The sequence below is a fragment of the Rousettus aegyptiacus genome, unplaced genomic scaffold (genome assembly GCF_014176215.1).
Source record: "Rousettus aegyptiacus isolate mRouAeg1 unplaced genomic scaffold, mRouAeg1.p scaffold_m13_p_5, whole genome shotgun sequence".
Classification (NCBI taxonomy): domain Eukaryota; kingdom Metazoa; phylum Chordata; class Mammalia; order Chiroptera; family Pteropodidae; genus Rousettus; species Rousettus aegyptiacus.
The window spans coordinates 88,783,506-88,798,251 of NW_023416308.1; the positions used below are offsets into that span (position 1 = coordinate 88,783,506).

The window sequence follows — 14,746 nt, forward strand, 5'->3', positions numbered from 1 at the left end:
ACCAGCTGGGCCTGGCTGGAGGCCCACCCCCAACAAGGATTTTCTAGATGTGCTAGGGGCCTGTGTGAAACCCCTGAGGCCACATCCCTAGAGCAAGCCTCCCTTCAGGACCAGCTGCCCTTCCTTGAAGACCACTCCATCCGGACCCCATCACTGGTGATCCTGCCCCTTACCTCAGATTCTGACACAAACTGATCCACGTACTGCCATTTGAGGGTCTCATCAGGAGAGCTGATGGGAAGGGGAAGGAGAAAGGTCTTTAGAGAGAGATGTTTGGGGACCAGGTCCCAATCCAGACCTGCCCCAGCCAACAGGCCCAGGGCAGTGATGGACTGAGGGAAACCAGACCCTAGGGCTGATACCAGGACCCTGAGCCCACAGGGAAGAGTGCACCAGTAGAGGAGAGGGCTGCTCACCTCTTCACAGGGATCAGGCCGATATCTGCGAGGTAAAGGCATGGAGGTTAGGACAGCTCTTCTGCCCTCCCTTCCTCCTCTAGGAGCTGGGTTCCCCGCTGCCCACCCCACCCTACCCTATACCCCACCCCACCATCAGCACCCCCACCCTCTAGCCTCACTCACGTCTCACTTTGATGGACACGGTCTTCTTGGTGCGAATAAGGTTGATGACCTCCTCATGGGTACAAGAGGAGATGGAATACCCATTGATCCGGACAATCTCGTCCCCTACCTTGCCATAAACAAAAGGAATAAGCACCAAGTTGAGGGAGTGTCAAGCGGCTGGGGCTGGGCAGGCTCCCCGTCAGATGCCCCGGGGCCTGCTCTCCAGGAAAGAGGACAATGGCCAGGCCTTCCCGCAAGAAACCTCGATGTGCGCCCTGGTGCCTCGTCACAACCCACCCACCCTCCATCAGTCCCAGGGTGGTGGCACTTTCAAGAAGTCTTCCTGCCCTGTGTTGCAGTTAGGAGGTACAAGACGGTAAGTGACGGGCACAGAGACTGGGTAGCAGAGGTGGGAGGAGAACTCAAGACCCTGTACCCTCACTCCGGTGTCCCCTTCGTCCCACGGGGGCACTGTCAGGCTCTGGAATCCAAGTAAAGGGTGACCCTTCACCCAGATTCAAGCAGCTCTTGCCGGGCCTTTATCCCACCCTGCCCCTCAAGGAGCAGGCTCCCCTGCAACACCATGACAAGTCTGGGTGGGGAACTTCCATGACTCCTGACTCGAGCTCACAACACTGACACACACACAATCTCTTTTCTTCCATTTTATGGAAATTCGATGGGCGTTTTAATTTGCCACAGCCCCGATCTCTGAATTTTCATTCTGGATGTAAGCAAAGAACAGTGAATGAACACGAAGTTTTGGCATCAGTTATCCTTGATTTAAACCCTGCTTTTATTCTTGTTAGCTGTGTGACCTTGAACCGGTCTCTTAAACTTTCGGAACCTCAGTTTCCCTCATCTATGAAATGGAGAATGCTGCAGTTGCTGTGCAAATAAGTGATTGTGTGCATGTAAAGCTGGCCAGCGTCTGGCACCCTGTGAACAATCGACGCATGGTTGCTATTGTTTTCATTAGCTGGTCCTGAGCTCTAAATACTCTGATCTGATCCCTCTTCTCAGGACTGAGGTCTCATTAGGTCGGGAGCAATGGGGGCTCAGAGGGCTGTGGGGCAGGTCCTGGATACAGATACCTGGTAAGACTGCCCTCTGCTGGACACTGCCTGGGGCTTCTCCAAGCACCTCGGCCCTGGGATCAAGGCCCGAAGTTCTTCATTTAATAACTAAAGAGCTGGAAGGACCCTCAGACATCAGTTGAAACAGGACCAGGGGGGTGATATTTTGTCCCCGGTCGCACAGTCACTAGCCATAAAATAGGGACTGGGTCTTGGACACCTTTCTCCGGCCTGAGGCCAGAGCAGGTCATCTGGGTGCTTAGCTCACATTACATGTGCTGACCTTTTGGAGACTTGTTGGTGCATGTGAGGGGTGCAGCTTGACTGTCCGTGGGGTCTGGGAGCTGGGCAGGCACACGGCCTCCGAGGGGTCCTCTAGTCAACTCCTATCCTCTACAGCACCCCCAGAGTCACCTTCTTGCTGTTGCCACCCGGATAAATCTCTTCCACACCTGGACACAGGTCCTAATCTCAGAGGCCTGACCAAAGTGTCAGCAGGCTCAAAAACGTACCACAGGGAGGGACTCACTGAAGAACGCTCTAGGTTTCTGGGGCCATCTCCTGTGAGGAGAACTGCTGGATAAGCTCCTCACACCTGCTTTTAACACCAACTCTGTGTTTCTGTTAATCAGATAAGGAAACCGAGGCTTGGAAAGGTGAAGTCACTTGCTTAAGGTCACCCAGCCAGTAAAAGGCTGCTGAGATTTTGAGTCAGGTCTCCCTGACAGACAACAGCGTTGCCTCCTGGGCACCTGGAAGCAGAAAAGGAGGGCGTCTGGCCACGCCTGGCCGCAGCTCCCTGCGTCCTGCCCTCTCCGGATCCTCGTCAGAGCCCTTGAGTTTCATAGGAAAGGCAGGGATTACTCTGTCCATTTTACAGCCGGAATGACCGAGGCACACAAAATCTTTCTCTAGCCCTGGACCACACAGCAAGTTGTGCAGCACAGACTGCCCCATTCAGGGCAGAGGACGTAGGTTCAGACAGAATACACTTGGGAAAAAAATCTAAAATTTAGCAGGGGGATAAGAGCAGAGCTACGGGGTCCCAGGGCTGGGTCCTATTTATTGGTGGGTCCAAGCCCCTGACCCGGAGCCTAGCCTCATTGGTCAAAACAATGGGGCCTTTAGTCTCACCAGGCTATGTCTGAATGTGCCTCTCCCCTGCCTTCCAGAATCTTCCTCCAGCCTCCCTCAGGCATGAGATCACCCCCAGAAACATGAACCCAGACAGGTGAATGGATGCAGATAGTTTCTCCCAGCTCCGCCAAGTTAAGTTCCCTGTCTTGTTCCTAAAAAGAACCTGCTGGGGACCCTGGTCGGAATGTTTCCCACGCTGCCCCCACCCCCCAGCTCAGTTTGCAGGATCAGCTTTCCTCTCCCTCTCACGCCCGTGTGGAGCCCTGCAAAAGGCCCTTTGTGCCAGGGCCACAATGAAATGACGATCTGAGGGACAGCGGCACAAAGGAGAGATGAGCCTGACAGCTTGAGAAAGGGGTGACAATTCATAAGCCTGAGAAACAGGCTGGAGGAGAAAACTTAGTTTAATTAAAAGGTCCTGCCATTCCCAATCGTGGCGGCATCATCGAGAAACGCCTGTCCTAGGAGGAGAGCTCACTCTGGAAGAAAGAAGGCCTCCACTGACGCCAAGAGAGGAGCTCATTATGTTCTCTGTCTGGCTGTGTTTCTAGGCTGGAAAATGTGCTGCACAGGAGAGGAATAATGAAGCGGCTGAAATTTCAGACGCCACCGGCGAGCCGTGAGACAGGGATTTAGAACAAAGCGATGTCTGTCAGCTCCCAGTTTCTGCCTCCCTCTCCACGGTCTCGTACCCTTCATCTTCGGGCCCCCTGAAGCCCATGGCTTGGCAGCCTGGATCGGGATGTTGATAACAAACATGCTGGAAGCTCTGGGAGGGGGAGGGAGGGCCTCCTTTATCTGGACATACAAAAACACGGCTCTGCGCTCTGGCAGGAGGGAGACCTGGAGGTCTGCCCATCTCTGCTCTGACACTGAGGTGTGGGGACCCCAAGGGAGTGGCATCTGGGGTGCTGAAGACAGTTCCAAGGGCTTGGCAGTCAAGAGACCTGGGTTCAGATCTTGGCTCTGTCACTTAACTGGCTGTGACGCAAGTCAAGGTCTGAGCATCTATCAACTCTATAAAATGGGGATGACTCAGCCAAGGTATATAATGAGAACTGGCTGTGCACACGTTACCTGGCACGTTCCAGGTGTTTATTCGGTCTCCCTCTCTGCATATTTAACCGACGCAGACCACTTATGTGCCTGGAACTATTACGAGGACTTTATAATATGAATTCATTCATTCCTCCTAACAACCCGATGGGGCAGATAATGTCATCATCATCATCATCCCCATTTTACAGATGAGGGACGGGGTTAAGTGTTTTTGCCGAAATCACACAGCTACTGAAGAGCAAAGGCAGGACAGCCCGGCCCCAGAGTCTGCCCCGAAGCACCACACCACACCAGGGTTCCCTTTTCCCTTCCAGTGAAGGCTACATGTCCAAAGCTTCAGACGTCAGGACATAACTAGGAAGTAGGGGAGGCGGGGTGTGGCTCAGCAGAAGTAGCTGAAAACCAGCTTCCCAGCTCGACTCAAGAAAATAGGCAGTTGCCTGCAGGCTGATTTCTGTGGGCCTGAGGAAAATCAGTCAGGATGTGTCAGCCTCTTCCTCTCCCAAAGTCTCTGAAAGGTGAGCTGACCACATTACGCCACGTAGCCCAGCAGTGAGAGAGGAGGTAGGCAGGACGCCTGAGCACTCTGCTCACTTACCTGGAGCCCCACGCTGTCTGCCTGCCCACCTTTGATGAGGTGGGAGATGAAGAGCCCACAGCCGAACTCGAGGCCGCCACGCACGCTGAGGCCGAGGCCTTCGGGGTGCAGACGGTCCAGACGCACCTCCTTCAGCTTCCTGCCGTGGGAGAGGTCGGTGATGGCCCAGCTCCAGCCTGACCCCTGGTGCTGCCCCATACAGCGGTGAGCGATCCTGTCCATCCCAGGGGGACCCCCCGCCCCTCGCCTCGAGCCTGGCAGCTCCCTCCGCACCTGGAGCGGCGGGGGGTCAGTCGGTCGTACTCCACCTGGTGCTTCAGCGGGATCAGGGGCCTGATGGCGTCATACAGTGGCAAGCGACTCGGCTCGTTGATGACCAGCTTCAGGTCTCCCACAAGGACGGCCACATCCATGGTCCTGTGGAGACATGGGAGACACTGAAACTTCATCCATGGCCATGACCTCTGAGACCCAAGGATTCCCAGAGGGAGCAGGCCTGGGCTACGTCCCCTCTCCACTGGGCCCAGGCCTTGGAATTGAGGAAGACTCTCCTGAAAAGCCCAGAGGCCCTAACTCTGGGCCAGGTGCCTCAACGAGCTTCGCTCTCTCACATAAACACCACGAGGAAACCGGCGAAGTAAAGATTGTTAACCCATTCTGCAAATGAAATCAAGTCGGGATTCAAACTCTGCCTTGTTCTGAAGCCCAGGATCTTTCCAGACAGGAACCCTCATGTGAGACGGTGGCAACCACTATCATCCCCCAGTCCCCCGCTTCTGATCTGCAGCTAAACTCTGTGACTTTTGCCTTCACAGTGTCCCTCACGTGCCTCCTCCTCGCACCGTTCAGGCCCTCACACCTCTGGCCTGCACCTCTGCAGCTGCCTACTGACTTGCTCACTCCCATCTAATCTTTCCTAAATGAAGATCACCTCTCTTCTCAAAACGCGCGATGGCTGCCCACTGCCCACGATCCACTTTCCCTGGCGGGCTCAGGGCCTCCACGACCTGTCTCCACGGTCTGCTCCAGGGTCGTGGCCGTTCATGGTCCCCGTGAGCCCTGAGCTTGTCACTCCCTTTCCACTTGTGCTTTCACGTCTCTGCACCTCGGGTAATGCTGCCCCTTCGCCCTGGAACGCCCGTTCCTGCTTTTGCCGCCTGTCAGAATCTTTCTTACCCTTCCAATCCCAGGTCAAGGCTTCTTGGTCCTTGCCCTCATGGGTAGAAGTAAAAACTCCTTTCTTCACATTCTGCTTTACTTCTATTTAGCGGTTATTCTATTGTAACTAATACGAGAGTTCTTTATGTTTGTGGTGTCTGTCCATCTTCCCTTTCCAGGCCACGAGTTAGTTGAGGAAAAAAAAGTAGTTATTTAGGGAAGTAGTTATTTAGTTGACGAAAAAAGTAGTTATTTAGTTGAGGGAAAAAAAGTAGTTAAAAGACCTTATTTATTTCCAGATTCTGTGTGGTGTCCAGCAAGTGGCAGAAACTTATAAATGTGTGCTGAATAAATATAAAAGCAGGTGGGTGATAAGAGACATCTGATGCTGTGGCTGGGGCCATCTGGCACTTCCTGTCCTTTCCCAGCTGCCACACTCTATTGGACCTATCTGGCTACTCGACAGCCTCCCCCATCAGATTGTGAGCAACCAGAGGGCATCAACCAATCTGTCATGCTCACACGTGTGCACAGAGCCACGCACAGAGCGTTTGTTTAAATATTTGCTGAGACGAGTGAATGATGTGTCCATTTAGTTCCCAGAGCCTCGAGCATCTGCCCCCCCCACCCCTACCCCGAGCTCCCCAGGATGGATGGGGGAGGTCCTCTGTCTCAGGACAACCCATACCAGGGCTCCCGACAGGCAGAGGTACCCAAGTGGTCCACAGGAGCTGGACCCGGCACACTTACTGGTGGTACATCCGCAGCACGTCATAGAGATAGTCCTTCTCTGCATCATTTTCAATCAGAAAATCCACCTGGAAAACCCAAGGGCAGAATTGTAGATCCAGGCCCCATAGCAGATGCCAGGGAGAGGGAGGCGACCTCTGGGGACGCCGTCAGCATCTCCTCAGGGTGGGTGTTGTGAGGCGAGGAGGGAAGCCAGAGGCCAGGCTGGCCTTCTGACCCCAAACCCTCAGACCATGCAGACCGCCCTAGTGTGGCTACAGGAGTACCTCTGCACATCCAGGTGTGGCAGGCCCCGCCTTGTCCCCAGGTAGGTGCACACGCATAGTCACACGTAAGATAGCGATACACCACGTGGCAGCAGTGCTGCCACTTACCCCCATGGCTACGTCACCCATGTCCAGGGGGGCAGCAACGGTGTCAGCTCCCCGGCATGGAGGAAGCCCCCACCGTTTTTTAATTTTTTTACCTGATGGTGGCTGTAGTGCCGTATAACAGCTTTCAGAAAGGATTTGGGCCACTCATTTAGATAGCACATCCCACCCATAGGAAGCACCCCACCTCCAAGGTCTTCTATGTCACCAATGCCAGGGGCGACTCCTCCTTGTCCCCTCCTGGCCTAAGCTGGGTTGGTCCTGACTCCTGGCCACTCCTTCCCCTCCCTAGGTCCCTGCATGTACCCCGCCCCCCACCCCAAAGGGGAGAGTCCGGTTACATTATTTCATCTCTGCTGACGTCAATGGCTGGTATTCCAAGGTCAAGGTCAGGAACTGTTTCATTAGCACCTCAGTCCCAGGGGAGCTGGTGGGCCAATAACCCCAAATTCCACTGCCTGGAACCGCTCAGTACGAATCTCTATGCATTGTATCCTTGGCTCTCTCTTCAGCCTGAGACTGAGTAAGAGGGCAAGGTGGAGGCCTGAGGGAATCACTGGGTCCCCCCTCCTGTCACCTCCAGGCCCAAAGCCTCAGCATGGCCCAGAGCCTCAGCCCCGCACAGGGAGCAGCTGCTGCTGGAAGCTGCAAGCTCCCACCTGCCTGGGCCTCAGAGGAGCCCAGAGCAGCTTTGCCTTTTTCTATGGGTATCTCATGTATTCTAGAAGGCTAGGGCAGTCTGTCTGTCCCAACACACTAGGCCCAGCCCTGGGGATTTCTGGCCCGAGCAGGGGTACAGAATGCAGATTGTTAATCTCCACCTGACAATACCCCCTTGTCTCTAACGTCAGGCTGAGCATTTCAGTGAAGATGAGAATTACCTAGGAGGCTCGCCCTCCGCTGACAGTTGGGCTTCAGCTGCTGCAGGAGTTCCCCCCACCTGCTCATCGAGGGCACTCCTGCCTTCTCTCATTTCACTGCCCCTCTCCTCCAGGCCAGGGGCTCCCAGTCAGCTGGAAGATGGCGGATAGAAGCATCTGCTTCAGTGAGTGGTACTAAATCTTAGGGTGGTAGATTGGACTCTTGCACATACCACATAAGTGAGCACCTCCCAAAGCCCTTCTCTGTGAGGACACAGCCTGGACTCTCTCCCTCCTCTGCCTAGGCCTGTATGAGAGGAGTGGGGACTGCCTGAGGTAGGTCTGGGCTGCCCACATTTGGCTGTGGTGGAGGAGTCTGAGCAGTGAAAGATCTGAACTCCCCTAGAGTCAGGGGCCAGGAATAGTTTTATAAATTGGATCATATTACTTGTTTAATAGCTTCTTGTTGTACTAAAATCAAATCCAAATCGAATTCCTTACCTTGACTTATCAAAGCCCAACTTCATCTCCTGCCCCTTTTCCTGGCTCCACAGGCCTCCTATCGGCCACCTTGCTTCAGCCTCAGGGCCTTGGCATATGCTGTTCCCTCTGCCTGGATTGCCTCCCACTTCTCTGCTTGTCTAGCCTCCTTCCCAGGGAGGTTTTCCATCTCACCCACCCAAACAGAACCCATTCTACGCCACCTCCCTACCCTGACCTGCTCCAGTTCCTTCATTCCAGCAATCGCATGTGTGATTAAAGGCTTGCTTTTTTGGTGAATTGGTTTGTTTCCTTCATCACACAGAATACCCCATGAGGTGAAGAATGAGGTTTGTTTGTTCTAAACCCCTTGTACCTAACACAGAGTAAGTGGTCAATAAATAAGTAGTGAATGAATTTGTCCATCCTCCTTCCTCCGGGTATGCCCACACAATCAGACAGGAGGAAGGGAATTATGGGAACAGAAGAGGGAAGGGAAATAATGTTTGCAGAGGCCCAAGGGCTTTTCTTGGGCTTTCTTCCATTTGTTTATCTCGCCAGCCCTATAAGGGTTATATTCTCACACCATTTTGCAGATAAAGAAACAAGATCAGAGAGATTGGGTCAACGCACCTGAGGTCCCACAGCTAATAAGAGCCAGAGGTAATATCTGGATCTTAGTCTAGCTGATTCCAAGGACAACGCTCTTCCAGCTGTACCACTATGTGTGTGAGTCAGGCCTTCCTGGGAAAACTTTAGGCCAAAATTTCAAACCCTTTGCTCTGAAGAAGTTCTTCCTCATCTCAAATCCCCATCTGCATTGTTGAGAAAACCCTTTTGGCTTGGTCCATAATGAACGAGAGAACGGAACATCTTTTGAATGACTCTTTGAACCATAGATGTTCTGCTCTCCAAGGGGAGCATAAAAATCCCATATGCTCTAGTTGGGTTGAGAACATCCTGAACAAAGGGCTTCAGGCCAAATCCCAGCTGTGAAGAGTGCCACGAAAAAAAGGATAGGAGAGAGAATCTCTTATTGGCCTCAACCAATAGGACTGACGCTCTCTCTTACCTCTTCTTGCACGAAGGCCTCCCGCTGCATCATTAGGTGAGAGAAGTGATGGACTATCCTAGGTACATAGCGTTTATGCACTGGGCGGAAAACGGGAGCAGAAGACAAAGGCAATTTCCAGTGCTACGGCCGAGGATTCTGTTTTTCTGCTTTCTCAGCCGAGCACAGATCACCTGGAGACGCTCTTTCTGGAAAAGAGCCTGCTCCTAGAGGTCCCAGGGTCCAGTCCTTGTGGGTAGCCCTCCAATGCTGACCACTCCATCTAGAGGCCCCCCACCCAGAAGTCGCATCCTACCAATCTCCTGCGGCAGTCACAAGTTCAGCTCTTTAGTCTGATGTTTCCAGTCTCGCCAGTTAGGTCACTCAAAGCCTGGTCTTGAGTTCTGCCCTTACCTGCTTCTCCAGGGTCGTCTCCATCACCTCCTAAGCGGGACTCAGGCTACAGTGGAACTGACCCTTCTTCCAACACACTGGAACCTCCCTGTTCTCACTGTAACTTTTTAATTCTAGCTCGCTCATTAAAAAAATTATTTATATACCATAATTAGTTGAGAAAATATAGCTGCTACATGTGGAATGCTCTTTAAATACAAAGTGACAGATAAAAATGGAGGTCCTGCCACTACCCACCCAGAAACGTCTCCAAAGAGACTCGGCGAGAACAGCACCGCTTTGTTCTCTGACCACACCTGAGTGACCACGCACACGCCCCTCACTCTTTGGGCTTTAAGAGGCATCGAGAAAGACAACTGAGAAACACGGAACTTTCTCTGGAAGGCTGAACATGCAGTAACATCACCATCATAATTCAAGTTTCACTTTTTACATGTCGTTAAACATATATGCTATCCCCATCTCCTGATGTCTGGGTTCTAGCAAACTCAGGAAAATCTATCCAGCACCAGCCCAAGGGTCAGCTTTGGGAGCTCATGTTCTAGGGCACTTTGTACCATTGTCTCAATATCCTGCACTCAGGTGTGTGTAAAGCACCTGCACAACATAGGTCTTGGGCAGTTCAGTGCTGAGCACACAGGCACACAGTGCTCGGTGATGTCTATTGAATGGCGAATGAACTTCAGTTGCTTTAGTCTAGAGCCTTCCTTCCAACCACTTGGCCTAGTCCTGGTTGACCATGGCCCCATTAGTCCTTAGCACAGACCCACGACAGCCTCCTGAATCTTTCTCCTGTTAGCTCAGTTCTAGCTCATTAGAAAAGAGTAGGTCTCAGATCCATGCAAGATGGACTGCCCTCCCTCCTCTCCCTTGGAGCCTGCTGTCATTTGAGGGGAGGGCAAGGCCACTCTTCTAGAGTCCTGACCATGCACAGCCCAGAGTCTCCTTACCCACCTCCCAGCCTCAGGCCCTTCCTGCCCAGCTCCCTCATTCAGCCAGACTCTGCTTATCATCCACCATGTCTGAGGAACTTTACATGTTTTGTCTTCAACCTCCCAACAACCTTCTCAGGTGGATAGACATTATTATTCCTATTTCGCAGATGAGAAAATACAGGCTCTGGGAAGTAAAGTGGCAGAGCTGAGACTCCACTCCATGCCTGCTGGCTCCAAAGCTTCTGCTTTTTTTCAAAGCACCACATGGAATCCACTTATCGAATATAACTTTTTTTTGGTATGCATTTGTTGAATACACATTTATTGGGTACCTACTCTGTGTAAGACATCATGTCTTCTTTCCCAGACTAGATTTAGAAAGCTTTTCCTTTTCTTAGATCCCTCTTGATGCTGGGCATAGAAATCCTAAAGGAGCCCACTATTTACAAATAACTATTGTGTGTGTGGGGGTCTCTTTATCACGTCAATCCCCCCAACCCTGCTGACCTTGTGTCTGGTCCCCTCCATCTAGCACGAGCATCCTCTGGCTGATACTCAACTAGCTCTATAGGCTGGTATGGTGGGGGCAAAACGGGGTTCAGGTCCCTCATCTAGGGCCTTTAGGCAAACTCTGGGTATAGCCTTGGGCCCTCTCCAGCCTCCTCTCCTGGCATTCCTCTGTATAGTCTGGCCCTTCAGGATAGCGCCTACAGAGGAAGCACAAAACCTTCAGCTCATGCAAATTCAATTCCGCGTGTGCACCAGCCAAAAAGGAAGAAAAAGAGCAAAGAAAAAATAAATAATGCATGTTGTTCCACTCAGCCTTGGGCTGTGGTGGGGATTAAATGAGTGAATATATGCAAAGTACTGAGGAAAGTGCCCGAAGCTCCAAATTATGTATTGGATCTCTTCCTTTGTACCTTCAGACCCACTCTCCCGGCTTCGGCCACCCTGCCTTGTGTCTCAGGAAGCTTTGCTTAAGTTCCCTGCTCTCTGCTTTCTGCTGCGTTCAGCCAGCGGGTGGTGGGAGGGTGTGAGGAGAAAGAGGCTGGGCTCCGATTCCCAGCTCCCACCATGCTGGGTCACCTTTGGGCAGGTTCCCGCACCTGAGGCTTCAGCTCCTGTCTGGGCCTTTCTCTGCAGCCACAGCTCTTCCGTGTTCTGGGGACCCTCACTTCCCTCGCCTTCAGGAGCGCTTGGCTTCCCGCTGCTGATCCTCCTAGGCTGTGTTTACAAGCTTTATTGGTTCCCATGTTCCTGCCCGTCCCTCCACGTAGACCCTTCATAAAACTCTCTTCGGTTTCCGATTTGGATGAGCCAGGTGCTTCCTGCGGTAACCCTGGCTGGTCTGAAATGTTAGCTGTTAGTGGTGGTGGTGCCAGGATCATTTCCTCTCTGCGACCTCGTCCTCCACCTTTAAGACTCCTCAACTCAAACTCTCCTTGGTCAAGCTTTTCCTCAGGCTCTGCCACAAAGCCTGTCCTGTCATTCTCCGTGCACATGACGGCACTTTGTTTCCACCCCTCCATGGGACTCACCCAGCTGTGTGGTACTTACTCTCTTTACTCTCCTGTCTCCCTACTAATCTGTATATGGCCCAGGCAGAGGCCTGAGGGGAGTGTGGAGAGAGAGGCCAACAAGCCCCTTCCCCATCTGGGTCAGTACCTGTCTGTGCTTCAGTTCCCTTATCTGTAAAATGGAGACTAATGCATCTATTCCATAGGCTTTCATCCTTCTATGAGGGGTTTGTAAAATAAAACTAGGTAAGAATAAGTGATACAAATTCTACATTTTCCGCAGCTGGCAAAGAGTAGGCCCTTCAAAAACGTTGGCGGAATGAATGGACCCAGGCACACTCTTCCCAGGCCTTCACGGCTTGCAGTACTGGGTTTACTTAACTCTTCCTTTATGATCCTTCATCTTTCCAGAGACTCATGTCTTGGCACAGCACTTGGCACAGCCGACCATGCCCCCTTCTCCTGGTTCTCCTGCGGCACTCGATGTTCCTTCTCCTCTTCTTCTTTTCTAAAAGTTGGGGTGCCCTGGGCTCTGTCCTGAGTCTTTTCTTTATCTGCACTGTCTTCCTAAGAGACCTCATCAGTCTCGGGGGTTGAACTCCTGTTATACCCCAAGGACTTACTCTCAGTCACCACTCTAGTTGAAGGTCTAACAGGTATCTCAAACTTAAGATATCCAAAATGGGACTCTCATTTTCCACTACCTCCCACTCTGTCGCCATCGACTTGATCCTCTTCCCCAGATGTAGGCTCAGCCTTGATGCCTTTCTCCCTACAGTCAACACCAACCCATCCGCAAAGCCCATTAGGGCTAACTTTAACATATATCCTGGATCTGACCACTGGTCACCCTAGTCCAAGCCCCCACCTCTGGCCTGGGCTACTGTAGGCGCCTCCTAACTGGGCTGTCTCCCCAGATGGAGTTCAAAGATGGAGTGAGCCTTGCCCCCTCCTTAGTCTGGCCCTCCCAGTCTGTTTTCTACCAGCAGCCAGAGCAGTTCTTTTTAAATGTAAATTAGTCATGCCGCTCCCCTATTGGCTTCTCATCACACCTACAATCCCAAAGTGTTAACCATGGCCTACCAGGCCCCCACCATCCCTCCGATCTATCTCTCACCACTCTCTATTCCATAATTCCTCTCGGTAACACCATCCTACTTGCCCTTCTGTATGCTTGCCTCAGGGCCTTTGCACTTGCTGTTTCCTCTCCTGGGATACTTTTCCACATTTATAGCCATGGCTCCTTCCCTCGCTTTTTCCAAGTCTCTGCTCAAATATCACCTCCTCAGAGAGGTCTTCCTGATTGCCCTATATAGAGATTACCACCTCATTATTCTCTTTCTCCTCACTCTAATTTATTTTTTTCATAGCATGTATCACTACTCGGCTTTATATGATACTTTTATTGGTTTATTTGTTAACTGCCTATCATCCCCACTAGAATGTGCTAAGAGGGCAAGGACTTTGTTTTGTTATTCAATGGTTAGAGACTATCTGGCATATATTAGTTCAGTCAATATTTATTGCTTTCCTGCATTAGCAAATCCCTGGAAAGCAGGGGCTCTTTCTGGCCTTTTTACATATCCCACCCCACCTCCAGGTGCTTGGCCTCCGGCAGGATCCACTACAGATGCCCATAAACACATGATTGCTGATCAGGCAATGAATACTCTATGAGCAAATGATTAACCAAGGGCCGGCACCTTGCAGGTGAATGAACAGAGGGGCAGCCTTCTTTTGAAAAGCTGGTTCTCTAAAGGAGAAGCCTTAGTTTCTGCTGCTTCCTTCCCTCCCCTTGGTATCCTGGCCCAAGGCTGTGACTGGGAAGGCCATGCAAGTGCTGCTGGTGGCCTTGGGAAACTGCACTAGCCCAGAGGAACAGATTCCTGATGCTCTGAGGCATCCTCTGAACGGTATGGCCATTTACCAAATGGTTACTATGTGTCTGGAGTAGCCAGTACTTGAGTTCTTATTTACTATACCCTGCACTACCAACCTCACCTCACAGCTGAGGAAACCAACACTTGGAGAGATTACATGGCTTGCCCAAGGTCTCACTGGCAGTGAGTCGACAAGGTTGAGATTTGACCCCAGTTCTGCATAACCCCAAATCATAAGCAACAGGAGTGGACGTTTGTTGAGGACTCACTAAATGCCAGGGTCTGTTTAAGCTCTTTACACATGTGTAGATCTTATCCAGCACTCAGAATAAACTTACTAGTTAAATATTACTGTTATTCGCATTTAATGAATTAGCGAACTGAGGCACAGAGAGGTTAATTACGTGCTCAAAGTCACAAAGCACTTTCCATGACAACACACTGCCTTTAATTACTTCCAAACACCAAGGATTTAGATTACGAATTATCCCCAATGGGTCACTTTGCTGTAAAACACTGAGGAGCCATCCAGAAAACAATCAATAGCAAGCTGTGGATTTCCCCCAGTATTCCTGCGTGCCCTCATCTCTATCCTCTGCTGCGTCATCCCGTCTCCCCAGTTCCTCCATGATCTCCAACCTGGGAGGGGAAGGCTACTGCTGCCTCGGAAGCTGCAGGGCACAAAGTCCAGCCCAGACCTTGCCCATCATGGCGCCTGCCCCGCCTGCACACACAGGAGCATTAATAGGTAATGACTTGTGATGAGGAAGAGCAGGGTGGTAGAAACACAGAGGCCTGAGGCCCTTTGGAGCCTGCGGGGCCTGGGGAAGAGAAACAGAAGCTAACCCAGGATCAAGTCAGACACCAGGGACCCAAGAGGTCATTTTCTAAAAAGAG

At 51.7% G+C, this 14,746-nt stretch overlaps 1 protein-coding gene across 4 annotated transcripts in view; it reads right to left on the minus strand.

Moving 5' to 3' along the window:
• The window catches only part of USH1C (USH1 protein network component harmonin), a 46,881-nt gene that overhangs the window by 30,548 nt on the left and 1,587 nt on the right, over positions 1-14,746 (minus strand). For all 4 annotated transcript variants that reach the window (XM_016139527.2, XM_016139525.2, XM_016139526.2 and 1 more), the window contains exons 2-7: positions 6,342-6,409; positions 4,707-4,850; positions 4,434-4,572; positions 582-690; positions 417-441; positions 174-231 (exon numbers count right to left, since the gene is read on the minus strand). In XM_016139527.2, coding sequence (XP_015995013.2) covers positions 174-231; positions 417-441; positions 582-690; positions 4,434-4,572; positions 4,707-4,850; positions 6,342-6,409 — 543 coding nt within the window. The remainder of the gene's footprint in view (positions 1-173; positions 232-416; positions 442-581; positions 691-4,433; positions 4,573-4,706; positions 4,851-6,341; positions 6,410-14,746) is intronic.